Source organism: Falco cherrug, chromosome 3 (assembly GCF_023634085.1).
Source record: "Falco cherrug isolate bFalChe1 chromosome 3, bFalChe1.pri, whole genome shotgun sequence".
Classification (NCBI taxonomy): Eukaryota; Metazoa; Chordata; class Aves; order Falconiformes; family Falconidae; genus Falco; species Falco cherrug.
Window position 1 is genome coordinate 23,523,794 of NC_073699.1, and position 22,853 is coordinate 23,546,646.

General features: G+C 34.5%; 1 protein-coding gene across 3 annotated transcripts in view; it reads left to right on the plus strand.

Moving 5' to 3' along the window:
- Nucleotides 1-22,853, plus strand: part of CSMD3 (CUB and Sushi multiple domains 3) — a 726,530-nt gene that overhangs the window by 248,335 nt on the left and 455,342 nt on the right. The window contains exon 7 of one of the 3 annotated variants that reach the window (XM_055706136.1): nt 21,099-21,407. The exons of the other annotated variants lie outside the window; for them this stretch is intronic. Coding sequence (XP_055562111.1) covers nt 21,099-21,407 — 309 coding nt within the window. The remainder of the gene's footprint in view (nt 1-21,098; nt 21,408-22,853) is intronic. 3 annotated transcript variants of the gene reach the window in all.

Genomic DNA, 22,853 nt, shown 5'->3' on the forward strand with positions numbered 1-22,853 from the left:
GAATTGTAAGTCTGTGATTGCTCAGACCCTGAACTCCTATTGTCAAAACAGCCTGGATGGCTTCCTGATTTTGCAGTGGATAGAGGAAAAAGGAACTCTTCTCTTCACAGAATGAAAAGAAATTACCAGAGCTTCTGAGTGGATTATTTTTATTTTTATTTTGTCTACAGGCATAACAAGAACTTACATTACATACATTGTCACACAAGTAAATGTTTTTAGTAGATTTTCACACTCATGGGTCTTTTAGCTCTGCTTCATCTTATACTGAACTATACTTTCTGAACAGATCTTTCACCTTTGCATTCTTGAGATGTCTTTAATTCAATATACACCCACACAATGACAGTGCACAGAAATACATTGATTTTACTGTAGTCAAGTGAGAAAGGAGAAAAAAATGCTGCATTTTGTTGACCCTCCCCCATTTTAAAATAAGTATTTTTAAAATTCTCCAAATTATAGGTTTTAATAACACCAATGTTGGCGGTTAGTTAAATTAGTTCTGATACTGTATACAGATCCGGAAAGATCTGTATCTAAAATTTTAATTCCCTTCTTTCTACTTCAATTGAGATCATCAGTCATTAAAAAAAGTCAATAGAACTAATGTTAAATATGAAAACATGGTAGTCTGTGCTAATGTCTAAATTGATGGGTTGTAAATTAATTCTGAAATAAATGTTAAGTGATGCAGTAAAGAGTACTTCCCATTTTTTAATGATTTAACAGATGTTTCTTAATTTCATGCTTATCCTAAAGGAAAATCTCTAATGTTTTAGGTGCATTCAAACATTTTAATATCTTTCTGTTTCATTTACTATTCTACACACTTCTGTTCTTTGTTTACAAAGGAGCAAAGGATGTTTTATGTACGACTGACTGTAATTCCATCTCTTCTGTAGAAAGAAAAAAATGTACTGAATTACATTTTATTTCAAACTAAGTAATACTTAGAAAGAAAATATTTTCCTCACTCAAGTCAAATTTTGTTGGAAGGCCAGGAATTTATAAATTGAAATGAAAATCAACTTTTCAAACAAGATTAAAAAAATCCAGGAAAATGGGATGTTCAAACTGCAAAATCAATAGGTAATGTGAACAGTCCTAGTTTATGGAAAGGAAAAAATATATTTAAAGATCTGTGTGGTTTTAGTGAACCAATTCATATGTATATATGTGAAGATATAAATAAGTATTTATATAAAAATAAACATAATATCTATAATTATATATACATTTAAATATAATTATGAATATATAAAGTATATATTTAAATTAATCACCAAAGGAAACCAACTAAAATTCAAGAAAAAAACTCCATTAAAATAAATATTCCCTGGTCATGGAACTCTTCTGATAATAGTACATGAAGTGTAGAGTTTATAGGACCTTCAAAATACTTCATTTTGATAAGGACAAAACGTGAATAGATTAACCTGTGTATCTGTATGGTTCATGGCCATCAAACAGCGTAATATATTGCACTGATGACCTGTTCATGTCAAGATGAGAAAAAACTGAGGGAAAAACCTGGGATAAAACACTTGAGTACATTCAGAATATTTAGTGTATTGAGATAAACTGTTGGAACACTTGGTTTCCCTTTGAGAAATACTGACATTCAAATCGTCCCATAATATTCCTGGGCTTTTTCATTAAATGACTTATTTTTTTCTGTAGTGAAAATTATTTCACTATAATAAAAAAGATAAGCCTATCTAGTTAGTATTTTAATAGCTTTGACCATTAGAAAGTTTACTGGACACCCAAGGAAACAAATCTGAAGTGGTCTCACTTTGGAAAACACATTTTAAATATTAAACTGAACACTGTCAGTGACATCAGATGTATTAGAATTATTTCTGCTGGATGATTTACTCCCATTTCCTTCCATCCCTCCTCCCTCACTGTGCAGTTTCAACTTTTTTTTAGTTCTAGGAGGTAATTTTTGATCTTGGAGGGTTTTTTTTTTTTTTGTACCATTAGGGGATAGCCACACAAAGAAAGAGATCATTTTGAAAAGAAAACAGACAGATGTAGAGAACTAGATAATGAGGTAACAATGTAGGATTTTGTTGTGTCTTGTCTTACTTCACATTCGTTTCCTATGTACTTTCTAATCACAGTGTATAAACTATTATGTAGAATTATCTGTTCTCTCTGTTTCTTCTTTTTGGCCTAAAGGCAGAGCTATTTGTTTAGTAGCTTTATAACACTTGCACTTTTGGTCAAAATAATAGGTAGAGTAGTTATTTAGTTTTAAATTTAGTTGTATGAACTGGATAGCTATGTGTTGAGGCATACATTATGTAAAATATAGTTGTGCTTTTTTAAATGTTTCTCCCTCCTTTATTGTTTGTGAAGACTAATCACACGGTATGCATGAAGATTGAGTAATATGCTCAGTAATCTCCTGCCTAAAGATAGGAAAGTTATTCTTTCTCCAATAGAAAAAAAGTAGATCCAAAATTCTGCTCTGGAATATGAATATGGAAGTGACCCATGGAATATGTTATGTCAAAGTTATTTCTTAGTGTTAAATAAAATACTATAGTTTTCGCTCATCCCCAGTATAGGTAAAGTTGAGGACTTTTGGCTTTACTCTTCAGAACTAAGTCTAAGATTATCAAATTCCAGAAGTAAAAGTACCTTTGGCAGAGTACCCCTGGAACTCTTTAGTAAAGAAGGAGTCAAATCTATTCAATGAATGTTTTAATGAATTCAACTCCATGTAAGGAGTGAAAGAATTTTCTGAACTACCTTTTCAATTTGCAGCTGTATTTTCTGCAACTTGGTTCCAGTCACTGGATCTTTTTTGTACTTTAAAATATGGGCTGCTTTGCTTGTGTACTGTGTACTTCAGTAGCAGTACCAGAAAGCTGAAAGAATGTAACAGTTTTTTCCCATTCATAGGCATCTGGAAATTAATTAAACATGTCCCTCCATTTAAAAAAGAGTTTTCACTGAAATGCACTTGAGGCAATAAGCCTTGCATACTAGTGAACATTGGTTTATGGAACTTTTTAATCTGAAAAATCACTAACTAGCACCAAAGAAATTATCAGTTATGTAATTCCTTTAGATCTTCATTATGTCAAATGTCAGTACTATTCATATTTGAAGGAGAACTTGATAAAAGCCCTCTGAGAATCATGTTGGTCATAACTTCTCTGTTTCTACGTCTGTTTGAATGTTGCCAGAACAACAGTAGAATATCAGTGTGAAAACTAAAGTATTTGTAGCATCTCCTAAGAGTGATGTTGTGTTTTTCAAAATTTACTCGCTTGGTTTTGGAGATGTCTATATATTTTTTGGCTGAATGCTGTATCAATATTAACATTATTTTACCTTCTCAGAAAATTAAATTAACGCAATTCACAGTTTTATGCATTTGCAGTTCAAGTGTTATTTTTGTCAGAAGACTCATATTAACATGACCCATGACTTTTCCTGTATGTCACCTACTTTTAGCTAGTTTACAAAGCTTTGTCCAAGAGTGATGAGAAGTTTAAATGTGAACTGAGGTATGGAGTTTGAGAACTGGGATTAGGAGAAAAAAAGAAAAAAAAAAAAAGGAAGGAGAAAAAGAAACATTGTATCGGGAACACCAAAAAAGTGAGCTGAGAATTCTTAATGGGAGGGAACATGTAGGAGGACAGAGAGTCAAGTAAAGTGATGAGGTTGGAGAGAGAAGTTTTGTGAGGAAAAGATTTAGGTGAGAAGACCGGCAATAATGAAATTGAACCTGAAGAGAATCTGTTGATTAATTATTATTTACTGCATAAGAAAATTTCTTGTATAATGCATAGCCTGGTTGGAATCTAGTCTGTGCTAGCTGAGAAAAATTGGCTTGAACAGGTATCCAGGACAAACCATGGAAGGTGTAAGATGGTATGTGCAGAGAGAAGTGACAAAATATTGTTCTGTCAGTGTCCTCACACTCCACTCTACAGCTGTGAATATTTCCTTCCTGCCATGAAACAGCTGAGACCTACCAGAAAAACTTGGGTCAACAAGGCACTTTTTTTGCCCAGTATAGAGCAGACTGGTGTTAGGATCTCTTAAAAATAGTGTCACGCAGAGTTGGCTATAATTATTTTCTGTTATCATTTTGAAGAAGTTAAAAGGTAATTTGTGGATGACATGCAAAATTTAACTTACCCTAAGCAGTAGCTTAGGGATCATAAGATCATAGGATAACTCAGGTTGGAAGGGAACCTCCTACTCAAAAGAAGTTGGATGTTGAGATAAAGTCAGGTTACTCAGGGATTTAGCCAGTCCTATCTTGAAAGTCCAAGGATGGAGACTGTGTAATGTTTCTAGGCAATCTGTTCACAGCTTGACTGTTGTCACAGGGTAAAAATTTCTCCTTATACCTGCTCAGAATTTCTGATTTCAACTTACACCCTTTCCTTTTGTCCTCCCACTACATATGTATTGGAAGGCTCCTTTAGGGGTCCCCCTGAAGCAATCTTTTCTGAACTGAACAGGTCCAGCTTCCTCAGCCTCTCCACAAAGAGCAAGTGCTCCAGCCCCAACCATCTTGGGGATCATCTGCCAGACTCACTTCCATTTATCAATTTCTTCCCAAGGCCCCTTCTTTTTGCTGAGCCTCAAACTGGACATGGAACAAAGTGCTAAATAGAGGTGGGAATAAACTCTTCCATCAGTGTATCAGCCATGCTTCTGTTAATACAGTACAGGGTGCTGTTTGCCAGGGCACACTGCTGGCTCACATTCATGTTGCTGTCCACCAGGACCCACATGGCCTTTTCAGCACAGCAGCTCCCCAACCAGTCAGACCCCAGTCTTTCCTGTTGCCAGGGGTTGAGTTTGCTCTTGTTTAATTTTATAAGATTGCTGTTGGCCCATTCCTCCTTCCTCTCTTAGGTCCCTCTGGATGGCAAGCCTGCTTTCAAACATATTGTCTATTACCCCCAGTTTGGTATTGCCTGAAAACCTAAAGACAGTCCTCTCCATAGCCTCCTTTTGGTCATTAATGAATATATTAAACAAGACAGGTCACAGGGTAAAGTCCTACAGCACTCCACTTGTTACATCCTCCAAGAGTACAGCTCACTAACCACAAACTTGTGACCCTTACTATCTAACCAGTATCTGTGCTCTGCTACTTGCCTTCCTCACTCCCCTCAGGGTCCTGAATTCATTTCATGGCAACTGCAGCCGTGGCTACTACTGATTACCACATCTCCAACCAGCTCTTCCTTGTTAATGAGTAACAGTTCCAGCTGTGCATCACCCCTGGTTGGCCCATGCAGTATGACTATCAAGTAGTTTTCCCTGAAATCTTCCAAAAACCCCTTACCACATTCCCACCACATCTCAGTTACTCCAATGATGTCACCATTCAGTGATGTCATGTAGAGCTCCAATTCCTTCCTCTTCTGTCCCAGACTGACTGCATGTGTATATGTAAACTTGAGACAGGGGTCTCTTCACCCTATTTATCATTCTCAAAATCTTTCAAATTCCTCTATATCTTTCATTTCCTTTCTACTTTTTTCCAGCACTATGACACTTAAATATGGATCGTTATCACGCTTTCCATCATTCTTAGTGTAAACCTCTCATCAGCAGGTTGGCCAGAGTGTTGGCAAAGATGTTCTTGCTACACTTTATCAGGGGCACCTTTACTACTTCAAGTAACAGCTGACTGTAGTCACTTTGTTTAGGTAGTGGCTTATTCTAGCAACACATGCTATTTGGACCACTGCTTCCTAAAACATTACTGTGTCAATCAATTTATCTTTAAGTGACTGGGGTCTCAGAGTTACAGTCGTGTAGCATTCCTGCTGCACTTATGGGGAGTTCAAAGACCTTAGCTTATGTTGCTTCTTTATAAGTCTCTGCATAGCAAGCACTGCAAAGTTTCTTAATTTGCAAATACAGTGATGAGATCTGTTGATTATTACTATTGTCAGCAAGCTCTTATGTTCTAAGGCAGTCAGTATACTAAGAGCACTACAAGTCCTCAGGTCCATACTTAAGAGTGCTTAAAAAAAAGCACTCCTTAGTGCTTTTTAAACTAAATATTAGGAAAATAGTAGAGGACAAAACAGGAGACATGCTGCTGTATAAGCTGACCTTCACCTTGACTCCTGTTGTTGCTTTGGCCTCTCGGCATTTCAGAATAATGTAACAAAGTTCAAGAAAGTTCAGAGAAAGATAGCAAAGATCATCAAACAGATGGGTTAAGTTTCCAGCTGAAAAGTGATTGACTAGTGTAGGACCCTGCAGCTTGGAAAGTAAAAGCTATGTGGGAGAGGGAAGGTACACAGATTGGAAAGTCACATATCACAGGGATAGTACTGGAAGTAGTTATGTCCGTTTTTGATGCCAAGACTGAGGTGCATACCAATGAAGTGACTTGCCCAAAGTTACCCAGAAAGTTGCAGGTGGAATAGGGCACTGGGTCTTTTGACCCCCAGTACAGGATGCTGAAAACTAGGCAACTCTTCCATTTTTCATAGAGCTGGAAGAATTGCTTGGTAATGTTGTTTTATTTTATAGTACTGCCTTGGCACACTAGGATATGTACAAATACTTAGGAAGAGAAACCTTGACTTGAAGGACATATATTCACACGAAATAAAGCTGACACAAATAGAAAAGGGAGCAGGAATACTGACTTTCTGAAAGGAAAAGAAACTGCTTTTTCTTTTCTCCTTCACCTGTGACTCCTTTCTCTTCTCTTCTTACTTAATAGTAAGCATAGGATTAAAAGCAATACCTTTTAATTCCTAATATATATGCCTAGTATATAGGTATAACAAATAGGCAAATAGTATATGTAGGTTTGTAGCTGGAGATAGAAGAAGGATTTCATTTGTATGCAGCCTGGTGCTGAGTAATTTGTCTTTTCATGAAAGAGATATAAAAGCCACATGTTTAAATCATAATTTCCTCTTGAAAGTTCAAAATCCTATATATGTTAAATTAATGATAAAAATATAAAATTATGGTCCTGAAGGAAATGTTGGTTCTAAGAGATTGACCTGCTGTTTTTTGAAGCCATATGAGCACACTGTTTTAACACTTAGAGCAAACCAGTCAGTAGTACCTAAGCTAAGAATCATTCAGCATCCCAATGACCTTAACAGGAATTTAGGAATATTAACCAAACTGCAAGAAATTAATCATTTTATCTTTTGTGGAGCTTATCACAATATTGTTTTTGAGGGTTTAATTGATATTTAAGTATCCTGTGGTCTTGTACAGAGGCAAAATGTTTCTTTTTGTACTAATTTTTGTACTCATCTTGTATTAGAATTAATGTGGTATGTTTGTTGTTGTGTTTTTTTTAACATTATTTTAAATTAGTTTCTTGGAGGACTGAATTAAACATTATACTTGCTGAAAATTCTCAATCACTGTTATGTAGTAACTTCTTACACATGAAAGAAGTTACTTTGGTACTCTGTAGAATCTTTCAGAGTCTCTTGCCTCTGCAAAGGTGATCATATTGCCATTTAATTTATGTAATGTAAACATCTAGCACTGATGGAAAAACTTCTGATGGTTTGACAAAAGCCAAATTCTACATAGAAGTAACTAGAACCTAATGAAAGACAAAGAACATGGTATGTGATAATCACATAGAACTTCAGTTTAAAGACTGAGCATTTCAGTAATTTTCAGTTCTATTTCAGAAGGTTTCTGATGTATTTCATAGTTACATATCTGAGAACACAAATATTTGTAACAGAAATTTTGTTCCTCAAAACAACCCAACAAAACTTCTTGCCAATCAAAAATGCTCACATAATTCCAGGAAAGAGATGTTTAATACAAATTGGTTTCCATTAGGATAAGTTTACATAAATCATTCGCAAATCATAGCACTATGTGAGTTAGTTTGTACAGGAAAAGATAATAAACTTGTTTTAGAGATGCCTTTTATAATTTTTGCTGGTATTAATCCTAGTAATACTTGAGTGATATTTACTTCAACTTGTTTCCCACTAAGGACCTTAAATTCTAAGAAATTATATATAGTGCAAAGAATGTTACATTCCTGTCTAGAAAAACAAAATCTTCCGCAGGTAAAAACACAGAAAAACTGTTATTTATATTTAGGATTTTATTTTTCCTCAGCAATATTAAGAATGGAACATTACTTATTTAAAAGGTATAGAGATAAATTAATGGAAATAAATAAAAATAGTGACAATCATCGCATCACCAATTTTATACCCCAGAAACCCATGAATTATTGCATAACCCAGTGAGGAGAAATTGGGAATTGCTGCATTTCACACAAGAGAAGGTTTATAGAATATTCATATTCTGGTATTTATGATGGTGCAAAGAGTATCTGATTCCCATACAGTGCCTCCTGCTTTCTTCTATTTCTTATTGTTTTAGTGGTGGACCTTAGAATGCTGAAAATTTAGTGTATGGACTTTGGTTTCAGGTATTTTCTTAGACTGTCTTTTTCCCATCTCAGTAACCTCAGTGGGATTCAGGGAGGAAAGCACACAGGAAACCTGATGTTTTACAGTACTTTCTTGTCAAATCTCTGATCCTGGCATTAATATCAGTATGCTGGAAATAAGGGAACATTCCATTTCTATTTTGAAGTTTTTTCATTTGAAAACTGTCATGACTCTGATAGAATGATTTTTAAAAACTTATTCTTTATATGCAGTATTCCTACATAATCTTTCCCTTTAAAGACAAAAACATAATTCAGAAGCAGCTTAAATTCAGTGCAGCTTCAGCCTTTAATTCATTGTTTTCTAGAATAATGAAATTATATGAAAAATTCTACAGTGTCTTTAAGTCTTTTTCTGCTCTATTGTTTGACACTATCTGCTATATGGGAAGCATCCCACAATATGTTATGACACATTACTATCAATGTCTGAGGTAAAGAGCTTGCACTACTTTCTGCATTTCAGCCCCCTGATTTTACAGGCTGCTATTTGTGCTTTTTGCAAGTAACCTACCCTAATATTAATCCTAATGTCTGGCTTTTGTTCCTTTTGTTGTCTGAAACCTGCATGCTAGTCCTGCTTACCAGGACCTCTTTGATTTTCTTCATGGTCTTAATGATATGAATGTGCCTTCTAACATAGCTAGCTTTTATCACAGAGGTAAAGAAACCGCTGAAAGTAGGCTCCCACAAAGTAAGAAGCCAGTTGTGCTTTTTGGCATAACTAGAAAAATTGGCAAATTCTGCAAAAAATACTGAATTTCCATTTTTGCATGGAAGAAAAGGCTTTGTGATTGAGTCCAGGAATCTTTATGACTTTGAGTTAGATAAAGGAGACATTTCAGATAATTTGAGGAAGCTGAACAGCTTGAAAGGGTATTTCACTGTCACTTAATAAATATTGATAACTTCATACAAATTGGATTTTTATTTTTTGGAGTATTCTTTAGAGTGAAAATTACACATGAGCTTAGAGATTTTTTCCCAGGGTCAGCTTTGACTTATTCTGGAAAAGAAACTGATCTGCTAACCTACAGAATTTATATCCAAGAATATGATTATCACAGGAGACAGTTAGACTTGGGAGTAGGATATTTTTATAAGGAAAGGGAAAAGGTGGAAAGAATGTGTAGAATATGTATTATTATAAATTTCTAGTTCAAACATGGACTTCCAAAAATATGTTTCCAATTCAAAGAATATAAGTTTTTAAGACACTTCAATAGATCAGTATTTTTAAAAATAAACAGAGATGTTGGTGTATATGTGTATAAATTTCTGGTGAGAGGGAGTAATGAAAATGGAGCCAGACTATTATCAATAATGCCCAATGAAAGAATAAATGGTAATGGGCATATATTGAATTATGGGAAATTGCATTTAAGCAGAAGAAGACTTTTTACTCTAAATATGATTGAAAAATGGAACAGGTTGTGGCAGTCTCTGTCCCTGTAGAGACAGTGACTGGACACTATTCTGAGTAACCTGCTTTAGTTCACCCAGCTTTTAGCAGGTGGGGGTGGACTAGACAGTCTCTAGAGGTGCCTTCCAATGTCAAGTATTCTGTGAAAGTCTGAAGTGTTCAGATATGCTGAGCAACCAGTCATTTCAAAATTTGACCTCCTTAATTTCTATCAGCTAAGGAATGAATGTAAGAAGTATCCAAAGCCAGATGACATTTTCAAAAATCAAATTTCCATATTTTTTGACATGCCACTATATATTTCTCCTGTAGAAGACATCTCTTTGTGAGCATTTCTCTGTACAAAATAATACACTGCTGAGGAAGGATACCTGCAGTAACTGGAGTAGTTATTTTGGTTGTTGGTAAACGTATTGGCTATTGAAAAATAATTCTTTCATTACTATCATTGTGTTGTGATGCAAAATTGCCTGAAATGCTCGTTAAGGCAATACATATGTAACACTTTTACAAATAATTTTGAAATTTATTTTAATATGTAAGCATTTAGCTTAAGACATCTTGAAATCTTTGGCTAATGGATTGCTGAGGGAATCTCACAGAGAAGCTTTTCCTGAGGCAAACCTCTTGTTTAGCACTGGATGACCAGTTTATAGTTTAAAAGTTCACTTACTGCCCACTTCATGCTGACAGCATGTAATGTTCTGCAGGAATAGCTTTATCTCTCTAAAGTCTTAAGCGGATTTTTAATCAGTTTCTTACTGAAGAAACCTTCTTCCTTCCCAGAGAATTGTTTTCATCTCACTTCGGACTTGACCTTTCTTAAAAAAATATTATTTTTCAGCCTGTCCTGACCTTTTAGATAAAATCAGAAAATAAAAGATGGTACAGTTTCATTTACAAATCACAAAACTTTCCATTATAATAAACATTTACTCTGTTTAGAGATTAACTTCATTTATTTATTCTGAGTGAGAAATAACAGAAGAATAATACTTGTTAAATATAGTGCTTCACTTTGTTCATATGCGTTGTCTTTTACACAGTGATTGAGGCAATAATTGTTAGGGTGCAGCAAGGTCTGATGGCTCACTCAGGGTTGGTAGCTGGGGAGCACAGGGGATTGGGCGGGGGGGTGGGGGGTGGGGGGTGAGGGGGGCTGGCAGTGCAATGCAGTGCAGCCAGTGCTGGTCCCACTGCCCCCAGCCAGGGAGCAGGGCAGGCCAGGGAGCAGCTGGAGGGAGACCCAGCCCTGGGCATCATGCATCTCCATGGGAATGGGTACAGGCCAAGGCCAGGCAGAACATTAATTCCATGGCTGGGCAGGGCAGGGATATGGGCAGCTGGGGACCAGCACTGCTGAGGTATTGCTGGGAGAGGGATTGATGGCTCCAGGCTAGAGATCTTGGACCCATGGGTGTGGGTAGGGGGAAGCCCACAGGAGGCTGGGCAGTGTTTAGAGCCCCCAGAGTCCCAACAATGATTGAACAAGTACTTCAGTGGTATAAAATAAATTACACTTGGTATACAAAATTTAAAATATAAAATTAGTTGGATTGTGATGCACTTACATAGTATTATGTTAGACACAGAATCTTGTTATGACTAAAGGGAACACAATTTATATGGTTTAAAAAAAATTGTTATTCCAATTAAAGTTTTAACAGTCTAGTAGTCTAAATTATCTAATGTAGAAAACCCTCAATAATAATACACTTACAAAAGTTAAGAACTGCCTTCCTACTCTACACTATTTTTCTCTTGTCTTATTTTCACCCTTTTGACTGTGCCCCTGGGGTAGGGATTACAATTGATAGGATCCAAGGCTCTGTGTTGGAGCAAGTTTGATATTTGTGTTTGTGACAGGGTGGGGATGGGCTTCCTCTTCAGTCTTGGAGTTCAATTGTTTCTTTCTCTGTGTTTCTTAACACAGGCTGCATCTTTCTCATTATCCTTTACTAAAATCGGAAAGTTGCACGTTAGCCTCCCTCAGCCTTAGTAAGTATAAAGGGTGATTGCTTGTTGTGCAGTGGCTACATAGGTTTATCAGAGCTTTACTGTATGCAGTATTCTCACAACACAACATTCCCAAAATATAAACAGGTCAGGAAATATTCACTTGACCATTACAGATTATCAAAACTAGTGAATGCAACCTCAGGCCAAGGCAAGCCTGCATGGGGTCAAGACAAATCTGCGTTACTAATGGCAGAAATATACTTACTAGGCTACACTCTTCAGAATTTCAGTATTCTCTGTTAATTTTGCTAGACATAGGCTGGAGACATAGGCAGAGTAAATAGTGCAAAATATGTTCTGAAGTAATAAGATTTTTAGTCTTTCCTATGTAATGAACATTTACAGACTGACTGTAAACTGGCAAGATACCTTTTCCACAAGCTTGTCTTTGCCATTTGCCTAGTAAATGAACAGCCTTTCTAAGAACTACACATTATTTCTAACAAGTACTAGTCTGTTTAAAAAACAGAGAAAAAAATCATTAGGTCTTAAAATTATCTTCTCTTTAGTGAAGATTAATATATTGAATAATTTGAGTCTTAAATTACTTTAGTAAACTGTTTCTGCCAAATAGCTCCTTGATGCCTAACACTGGATCTAGAGTAGAAAATTTGGTCATTTAGCCTGCTTAGGGGAAAGATTAGTTACTTGATCTAGACACTTCAGAGCAATGATACAAAGACTTTTTGATATGAAGAGCAAATGAAAGATGATTATTACAGTTTTTCTCATTCATTATTTTTTCACATATCTGAACTTCATTGAAAAAAAAATAGTGTCAAAGTCATATCAATATGTAGTTCATCAATATGTAGTACCTCAATATGTATTGATCTGTCTGGATCTGTGTATTTGATTTATGCATGTTAGTTTACTTGCTTATTGCACTCAACAGATATTAGGCAACTAATACTAATATCCCTCTGGCAGTAAAAGAAAATTGTGAATTTCATTTTGTTGATAAGAAATGAGAGTACTACAATATAATAGCATGTCCAAGTTGACACAAGAAACAGAATTAGACTTTGGAACCTTTAAATTTAAAACTTATGGAAACTCCGATTAAATGTCCATGATATATATCTTCACATCAAAGTATTGTTTGAAAACGTACATACAAGATTTTACAATAGTTTCTATGATAGTTTTTAACTTGCTCTAACTTCCTCCCCCGCCCCTTTTTTTTAAGGCAAGTTATAGCACGCATACCAACAACAAATTAAAATTGTAATATTTTCCCTGTTATTTCTTGATTCCTCTGCTTAAAATCTTGGAAGAGGATGCTTTCCAAAACTGCTCAAAATCCAGTTATTAAAATCCCATTTATGAACAAGTGGAGGAGCAGCAGGTTCTGTTCTGGTATATGGTCCAAGCTAAGCACAGTGGGCTGTATTTTGCACTGCAGAATGTATAAAATGCATTCACTTTCCTTTTGTCCTAAGTAGTTTCTGGTACAGAAATGTATCTTTTTCTTACATGGTTGCTATATACATTGCTATGTACATAGTCTGTAGAGTAATTATTCTTGAAGATTTGCGTACTTGATGTTATCCTATCCTTTAAAAGGGTAAATAAATCTTTCTGTTGCACTGTGTTTCACAAGAACAAATTACAAAGACAGTAAGTATATAAGATAATGTTGGCAAGGCTTTTTAGTTTGCAAATACAACAAAGAGATTATTTTTAAGATGACTACTCTTAAATAAGGCCAATAGATGTTAATACTTTGCACTCCCAGCATTTTATCATTAAATTCATAGATTCCCATAATATTGTTGAGAGTCATGAAGAATTTATGAATTTTTTTTTATGATTATGGTGGATTTCACAGATTTATTTTGCATTGGTGTGCACCTCTTTTTGAGAAGAAAGCAAAGTATGACTATATCTATGCAACAAATGATCATATGAAAGTAATTTTTTTGTATTTCAAATCAGTGCTTTTTTTACATTTACATTGGTGTTAAAGTTTGGGTTTGTTTGTTTGTTTGTTTTTTTCTTTTTCTTTAAAGTAATAGAACTTCCAAAAAGTATTTTCTTACTGAAGTTAAACCAACTGAAAGAGCAGTATCCATATGTGGGCTGTTGTTGGTAATTTTTGTACTGTTTTTCTATTAAACAAACATATTTAATTATTTCGATAGATGTCCATAAAAGAAAAAGTGGTAGTTCTCTGTCTATGTCCTGTGTTTAGTGGAGGGGTGATAAATCTTGTTAAGGTGTTCAGCATTTCTATATTATCAAAACCTAGAAGGTTGATTTTGTCTGGATAGAAATTCAGATTTTCAAATGTAATCAGTTTGATTAAATTATGAGACATAAATTTACGGTATTTTCAGTATCTACTTAAAAAAATTCAGGTGATGGTACATTCACTGAAAGAAGCATATGGAAAATTCATAGAGACATGCATTTTTATGTACTGAAGGATGGCAAATGTCTTTATGTCCTTCATCCCGGAAAAATTCTGGTTGATGCTTAATTGTTTCTTTCAGATTGTTCTGGTATATGTCTTACTGCAGCAGCTGATCTAGATTTAAAATTAATATAAAACATGGAGAGAAAGAGAAGAAAGAAATAACAATAGGAAGGCTGGAAAAAGAGAGTGAGAAAAGAAAATTCTAGTAAAAAAATCATAAGAGAATGCAGTAATGCAAATGAGAATGTTCTGGTATTAAAAAGAAATAAAAATTAAATTATTAATCAAGTCACACAAATTGTGGAAAACATGAAGACAAAAGAAAGTAAAAAATACATATATTAAACTTCTGTCTAGACAGCTTTAGGAGTTTTTGCTGTTTGGATAAATCCAGGGATCACTGTCTGTTTGAACTGCAGTCTAGAAATTGTTTTGAACGGTATTTTTTCAGTCATATATTTCTTGAAATCCACAGTTTTATTTCCTTCCTGAATAGCTGGGAACTGAAAATCGATTTGGTCAAAGAATGTTATATGTCAGCCATTTATTCTGATTTTATAGTCTCAAATGTATATTTGCATTTTGGATTTCTTTCTTTTCTATTACTTACCTGGACAGCAACAGAACAAAAACTGTAATTGGAACTTAAAATCAGGTAAAAATACTAGAAATGTATGAAGAATAAAAGAAAAGATTTGTGAAAATAATAAGGCTGGAATGACATCTAGGAGTCAAATAAGCTGTAATATCTACACTAATGTGAAAATTCCTTTAACAGATCTAGAATATATTCTTCTAATTAGGTTTGTAGCTTTATTGGAAATTCTTGCAGGCAGCAGATATCTAATGGCAGAGAACATCAAAGAGAACAGTTAATTAAGATATTTTATTAGCCAAAAAAATCCTTTCTTAATGGGATGCAGCGGTCACTAGAAAGTTAGTTAACTATGGGAAGGTTTTAAGAATAAATGTCTTCACTGAAAGATGATCCTTTAACATATGGAAGAAGAATGAAGATGGATTATAGTGATTACTCTTTTTTGAAATTGTTTATTTATTTATTTATTTAATGAAACATGCATTTTGTTTTTGCTTAAGACTTTCAGCAATTCTTTCTCAATTACTCATTGAAAAAGGATTGAATAGTGTACTTCTTGCTATTAAGATACACGGGAAAAATCCCAGACTAACCACATTAGCACTTTACTGTAGTAAGTCCCACTTAGAGTCATCTGCATTAAGGACCTTTACCTTTGTTTTGTAAGTCTGTGGTTGGATCATACATGTCACAAGTCCTGCAACTTGAATTCATCCTGAATAAACAAGATAGTGATTATCCCTATTTACTCTCACATTTTGAACTCTACCTGATTCCCAGGAATTGATCAGCAAAACTAATTCCAGTGAATTAAAATAGCTGCTGAACAGTAGCCTTCCATTCCATTTATTTGGTCTTATGAACAATCTGCCAGTTTTCATCTGTTCTTCCACTGCTGAAGTTAAAAACATGTGAATTTAGAGGATAGTCAGTAGATCAAAGTGAAGGTTTATTGTACATTACTCAACACGCCTGTGGCCATGGGTAGAACAGCGCATCAAAGTTTGGGCCCCATGACAGGAAAGATAAGTTCTTCTCTGGAGGAAGTTTTATTGGAGGGCCACCAAGATGACTGAGGGCTGGAGCACTTTTGCTGTGAGGAGAGGCTGGGGGAGTTGGGCTTTTCAGTCTGGAGAAGAGGTGAAAACTAACAGCAGCTTCCAAATGCCTGCAAGAGGGTTATTGAAAGAGCTGAGCTCTTCATGGTGGAGCATGGTGTAAGGATGAAAGACAACTGACAACATTTGAAACAAGATCTTCATGAAAGATATAAACAGAAACTTTTCTTCTCTGAGGAAAGTCATGCATTTGAGCAAATTGCTCAGGGGCATTGTGCAGTACCCATCCTAGGAGGTTTTCTTCAGTCCTGACTGGATAAAGCCCTGAGCAACTGGTATGAACTTGTGGCTGACCCTGATTTAGATTGTCATGACAGAAAGAGACTCTTGAGATCCATTTCACTCTGACTTATTCTGTGATCCTGTGGATAAAAATTGTTTTAATCCCAGTCCAAACTCACCACAGAATGATCACTCTGTTTTTGATCAGTTTCACAACTAATCAGCATGGTACTACTAACCATTGGACAAATAAATAGTATTAGAACATTTGTTTGTTCATCAGTTTTCTCTGAAATAAAAGCAAATTTAGAAAATCTGTAAAACTTTTACCATATGCTTCTTTATGAACCAAGTTCTTTAGTTACCTTTCAGCAATTTAACGGTGGGCTTTCAATTTAGTTGAGTTTTAGTGGCCATGCTTTCAGTCTGTGGAATTATAATATTTGGCTTGCAATAACAGATGTTACAGTAACATAATTTATGTCAAAACTTTATTTTAAAATGTCATTGTGCTTGAAATAGTTTCTTTCAGTCCAGTTGTCAGAAACTATCTGTAATTTAACACTCTCACTTTAATTTAGTGAATTAATTGATTTTCCTTAAAATCCTCTCTGTCTGAATCCTGCTAAAACATGATTCTTAGTTGTATCTTGTGAGAAAGAATAGCAAGTAAATATTGGTAGATAATTGTGTTCATTTTATTGGAATAAAATCAATCTTAAATCACATGTTAATACATGTTGACTAATCACTGATACTTTACCTTGTGCAACCTTATGGAACTGGAAAAGAAAACAGTTCTGGTTTAATAGGAGGCAACAGCCAGAGCTGAAATCTACATCTTAATCTGGGATTGAGCACAGCATGTCAGCATAGCATAAAGCTCAAGCTTCTAAAACGAGCATGAAACTCAGGTTGTCTTGTCTGAAATTAATTGATTTTGGTTAAGAAAACAATTTATTTCTAAAATGTATAGAGATTCAAATTAAGATCTATAACAAAAATTGCATTTGTCTCATTCTGCTTTCCAGCACATATGGAGACTACTTTTTATAAGCCCTATGGTTTCTAAAAGTTGTTAATTATTATTATTTTTTTTAGATATTGGCATATTACTTAAAACTTATGTGAATACATATTAAATAACTCTACTGATCGGAGAGGTAAGATACATTATTCTAGTATTCCTCATTTTAAAGGGAAGCTTTCCAAGTCACAGTCTTCTAAATGGGAAGGAAAAAAAACAAATTTTCAATAGAAGATTTTTCACTGTATTAGATACCATTTTCTTCCTTTTTTTTTTTTTTTTTGTTGGTCAATGCTTCTGTAGAGTTGGCAAAAGTATTCACTGTCTCCCTCAGTTATTTTATTCCTTCAGGGATTACTTGTAAAAAGTTAGTCCATTAATCTAAATGAGAACTTCCGCTATGAGTTTATCTGGGGTAAATTTCCTTTGCTATCATGTTTACAACAGGAACCCTGTGTATACTTGTAGCATATTGCATATGCAAAGCATGTATATCTAGCACAGATTCATAATCTATTTTTGGAGCTTTGTCTCAGGCAGATGTCAAAGGCTCTTGCCTCTTTCCTTTACTAAAAATGATCCTGGGATCAGGAGCAACCTCCACTCCTATATAAATAGAAAGGCTTATGGGTCTTCCATATGTTTGCATTATCCAAAGTTATAGCAGTTACAACACTTTTGACTAGTGGTTAATTCAGATTACTTTTTTGAACTGAATTGCTCTGTAGATCATCAGCTTGATCTCCTTCCACTTCTACATAGCTGAGAATTTTGTATGTGTAAATACCACTTCAAATCTTTCCTCCTGCAGTCTAATTTGACACGTACAAGGTCCTCAGTTTTACTGATTTCAATCTGTTCTCCATCCACAGACTCACTCAGAGAAATGGTTGTCCAATCTAGTAGGTCTCAGCCTCCTTTAGTCTGGGCTGGTCAGGTTCCCTTTCTTTGTGAACCTATGCACTGACCAACAATTACTATTCCTTGCCTCCACATCCTATTGCTCCCTCCCATGGAGCACCCTGGCAGTTCCTCAAGCCTCAGATTTTCTCAGTTGCTGATTGTGAATTCAAAATGATGACCTACCTCTGAGTTGACTCCAGCTGACTGAAAATTCTTGGCTTAAATTTTATCCAAAAAGCAGAATTCAGTCTTCCTTTCTTCCTTGTTGTACCATTTTTAATTGCGAGTTTGTCTTTTTCTTTTTCTTTTTTTTTTTTTTTTTTATATATTTTTAAACCAGAATATTAAGGGCTCTGTATGTGTGTGTGTGTATCATATAGGAAATTACAATTTTTAAAACAGTCTCTTTGACAAACTCAAATGTCAAATTTGACTGCAGATGAATGAAGTATAGAATGTCTTATAGTGCTCATACAGCATAGGTGTTTCAATTGGTCTAAACCTGTTTTCATAGAAACTAAGACACCAAAGTTCATGCTTTTACAGATTACAAATGATATTTAGGCAAACATGAATGCGTATGTTCTATGCAGTAGCTGATACTTACTAGATTGTTTATACATAATATTAGTTTTGTCTTAGAATTTTCCATGTAAATCATACCATGCTCTTTACATTTTACTGATCTTCTGCATGAGTTATTTTTTGCATTGTAAGTGGATGTGGAAGCTTAACAAGTTAGGTATTTTGCTTGTAAGCTGCCTCTCTATCATAGTACAGTGTTTTTCAATGTATACGTTTTGAAGCTTTAAGTAAGCATATTTTTTCTTGCCTTTTTCAAGGTTAACTTTCTCTTAAACTTGTTGTGCCTCTTTAAAGCACTAGAGTATAACATGCCATTTGACTGAGATATAATTTTGCTTTGAGCTTGATATTGGGAGCAGGAGACTGCCTGTTCTTGTACATTTGCTTGCATGATAAAGATGTGTCCACACAGATTTTGCTTTAATAGTAGTGGTTATATGATGTGCAATAAGTTTTCTTCATTTTACTCAACATTCTCAGGTTCCAAAATATCTCTTGACAATGCACTTGTGTTTTCTGTGTTTCAATCTTGATACCAGTGTCAAAATGTATTGTATCCTGAATCACAACTAGTCTAGTCTTTTGATAATATTCATTGTTGTGACAGTTTTCTTCTTTTATTCTGAAATAAAGAATAAAACATGTCTAGGTCTATTTTAGTTACTTATACTGCTGTCATCATAGGACAGTAAGTAGTTTCTGGTTTGGTCTCTGACACAAAACCTTGGAATATTACCTGGTGCTTTTAAGGTTGTTTTGTTTTGTAGGGGAAACCACCACTGTATGATTTAGAAGTGCTGTACTGCAGAATAGAAATTAAGATATTAAATGTATGATAGCAAAAAACCTATGTACCCACAGCAGCCTTATTAGTTTGCTGTATAATGCTTAAGTATTCTGTTATGGCAGTATTTTTTTTGTAGTACCACAAATTCAAACATTTTTAGCCTAAAATTTCTCCAGGAAAGAGATTTTATCAGCAAGACTGAGTATTTTTAACATTAGGAAATGTTCCATTTATTTGTACGGTACTTTTGATAATTCTGTGAAAAGATTTGATATACCTTTATGTACCAGTGCTATATACCGCTCAGTTCTTCAGACAGTCTTATTTTCTAGTGTATAGGTTTTTCTAACAGTGCAAAAACTCTGGTTTGTTTTCATCCTGTCATCACCCACTACACTTAAAGGAAAAGTCTCAAAGTCTGTGTGAGAGGACAACTCAAAAGTAAAAAGTGTGGGATATTATTGTTTGAGTGGCTGTTCAAGAGCCACTTAATCATTACTATGGAATAAATAAAAGCCATATTTTAAAGATACTCATATAACATAGTACAGTACATGCTACATCAACTTTGTCTATGTTATTTTTCTATTATGAATTTTATTACACTTTGCACAGTCATTTATTTGTTACAATCAAGACAGAGTTGCTACTCTGTTAAATGTTCTAAATGCTCACAGGTGAAAGACTTGGCTTCTAAATGTTTGCAGCCAAATCTAGGGACTTGGGAAGGATGGAAAGGTTAATAAAATATTAAGAATTCCTACATGGGTTATATATTTTAGCTACTAGACAAGTTAGAGGTGTTAATATTTTCATAAACAGTGCATGGAGAATTTTTTAACTCCTCAATCATTTTGTGGGTGGGTTTTTTGCATAAAATAATCTGTCCTATTGCAGGAATTAGAAAGCAAAAAGAGAATTACAGATGCAACCTTTGTCCAATATCAAGTATAGATAATTATGCTTAGGTGTTCTGTTAAATGTGTACCTTTTTACTATTCATCTACCCTTGGCCTTGTATCAAGTCTAAATGAGCTTTTGGAGCCCTCTCAAGGTTTGATGAAAAGAATCAAATGTATGAATGTATTTGGCAGCCTTATTAGCAGTTGCAGCAGGGAAGCTTTGCCTGCTACCTAGGTTACTATATAGTGCTGCTGTTTCACTCCCCTGTAGGGAGGTTATCACTGTTCTACACATTGGGTCCCTTTTAATGATATAGCTGCATATTTTGCTCTAGCTATGCTGATTTCAGGACTGAATTTGCAGGGGTGGAAATTATGTGCTGTCACTCTGACTGGTACACAAGTTTATAATATAAGTTCTTGAGGACATTTAAAAATATATCTATAATTACAAAATGTTCACTAGCATTAAAAAAAAGGTTCTGATTACTTCAATTTTTTAAACAGAGAGTATCGACCTTTTCACGTCAATTGTCTTTACTATGTTAAACAGAGGGAAATTTAATCTTTTAGGTTGTTCAGGAGAACACAATTCAAAAGAAAAAGTTAGCATCCAGTGCTACTGTGTGTCCCACAGGTTCTTCCACTTTGATCAAAACTGCCTCCACTGGTGAGTTAGAGGAGCGTATTGCGGCCACTACTGGTGCTATTACTGTTGCTAGCACATCTGCTGATGTTGCTGTATCCAGTGCAGTGACCACCTATAGACAACCTTCTGAAGAGCAACAAGTACAAGCTATGAATATAAGAAAATCAATTCTGGAGTCGGCCACTTCCAAGGAAGCACTCTCCCTTCATCAAGCAAATTTACAAAGCACAAGAAGACGACCAAGAAATGCTGAGCAGATAGAAAGAACTAAAGAACTTGCAGTTGTTACTCATAGAGGTATTGGATATTATTTTACTTGTGCCCATGTAGTTACGGAAAAATATTTTGTGTAAATTAAAAGTGAAAGATCAGGTATCCATTCAGCAAATTTAATTGAACCAAATGGGAAAGGGATTAAATGTGCTTAAAACAGTTGTAGTGGAGCAGCAAGATGGAAAAATGAAATAAATAATAATATTGTTAGTAATTTACATTAATTTGATTTATAAAAAGACAAAAAGGAAAGAAGAGGAAATTTATTTTGGTGCCATTTTATAGCCTATATTGTTATATTTCACTATCAAGCCTAGTGTGAGATCTGATGAAAGTTTAGAGAATTGAAATTAGAATATTAATCTGTTCTGCATATGTTTTTGGACATAATCAACTATATCATAAAAATGTACTTCATAAATAGCTGCTAAACTAATTGGTGATGCAGTTGTAATCATCTCTCTTCTGCTTATATCTTCAGCAATATTTTGACGTTTTAAAATAAATTACATTTTTATTGTGTCAAATGTGAAATCAATGAATGAAGCAAAGTTTAGAATACCAGGGAGTTCAGTTGCAAATATTAAGGTAGTAAAGCTAAAGATTTGATATGTTCCTATATTCAGATGATCTAATCCTCATGCTAAAGTACTAATAATGAACATAATTTGGAATTATGTTAAGCATTTATTGTCTTAAAAGGTAAATGTTAATACCTGAAACATGAGGCTGAGAAACTGCAGTGCTGGAATGTCTTAATTTAACCAGCACAGACATTCAGAAACAAACTGTATCTGGTATGTTTTTACACATACACAAGTTCAGGGAAGAAGCAGCTTAATTTTGCAAGCTAATGTTGATTACTATTTATTATATATTTTTAACTTTTATTATGTGCTAACACATTGTTTCAGATTAATCTATTGTGTATGAAGAATTTATAAACACAAATATATGGAGGACAAACATCTTTTATAGCACAAGCAATTTGTGGAAGTCCCGTTGTATGGTTGATATTTTGTAAAGAATATTTTAGATTGGAAATTGTTGTCCTACTGGTTGAGTTACTAGCCTAGTACAAGTTATAGCTTCATTTACTAACATGTTTTGAAACAGTAGAGCTGCACTTCTATGGAATTTTAAAGTGTATAACTTAAGTAGGAAAACTGAAAAACAAGCACTGTATTTGGCTTGCATATGAAACATAAATCATTAGACAGCTATTTATGTTTCATTTGTATTAATTTCATTACAAATCTGAAGTATTTTTGTGGTTATCAGCTAGTATAAATTACTTAGAGTTTGGTTTGTACTGGTTGTGTGGCTATGCATTCACTTCAGAACATCTTTGGTCAAATTTAAGAAAGTGGGCTTATTTTTAGTTATAAGGGAGTATATGAGGGCCTGTGATAATCTCTTCTAATTTAAAGATGTGAAAGTGTGCTAATTTGGCAGTTAAATTTGGTAGTG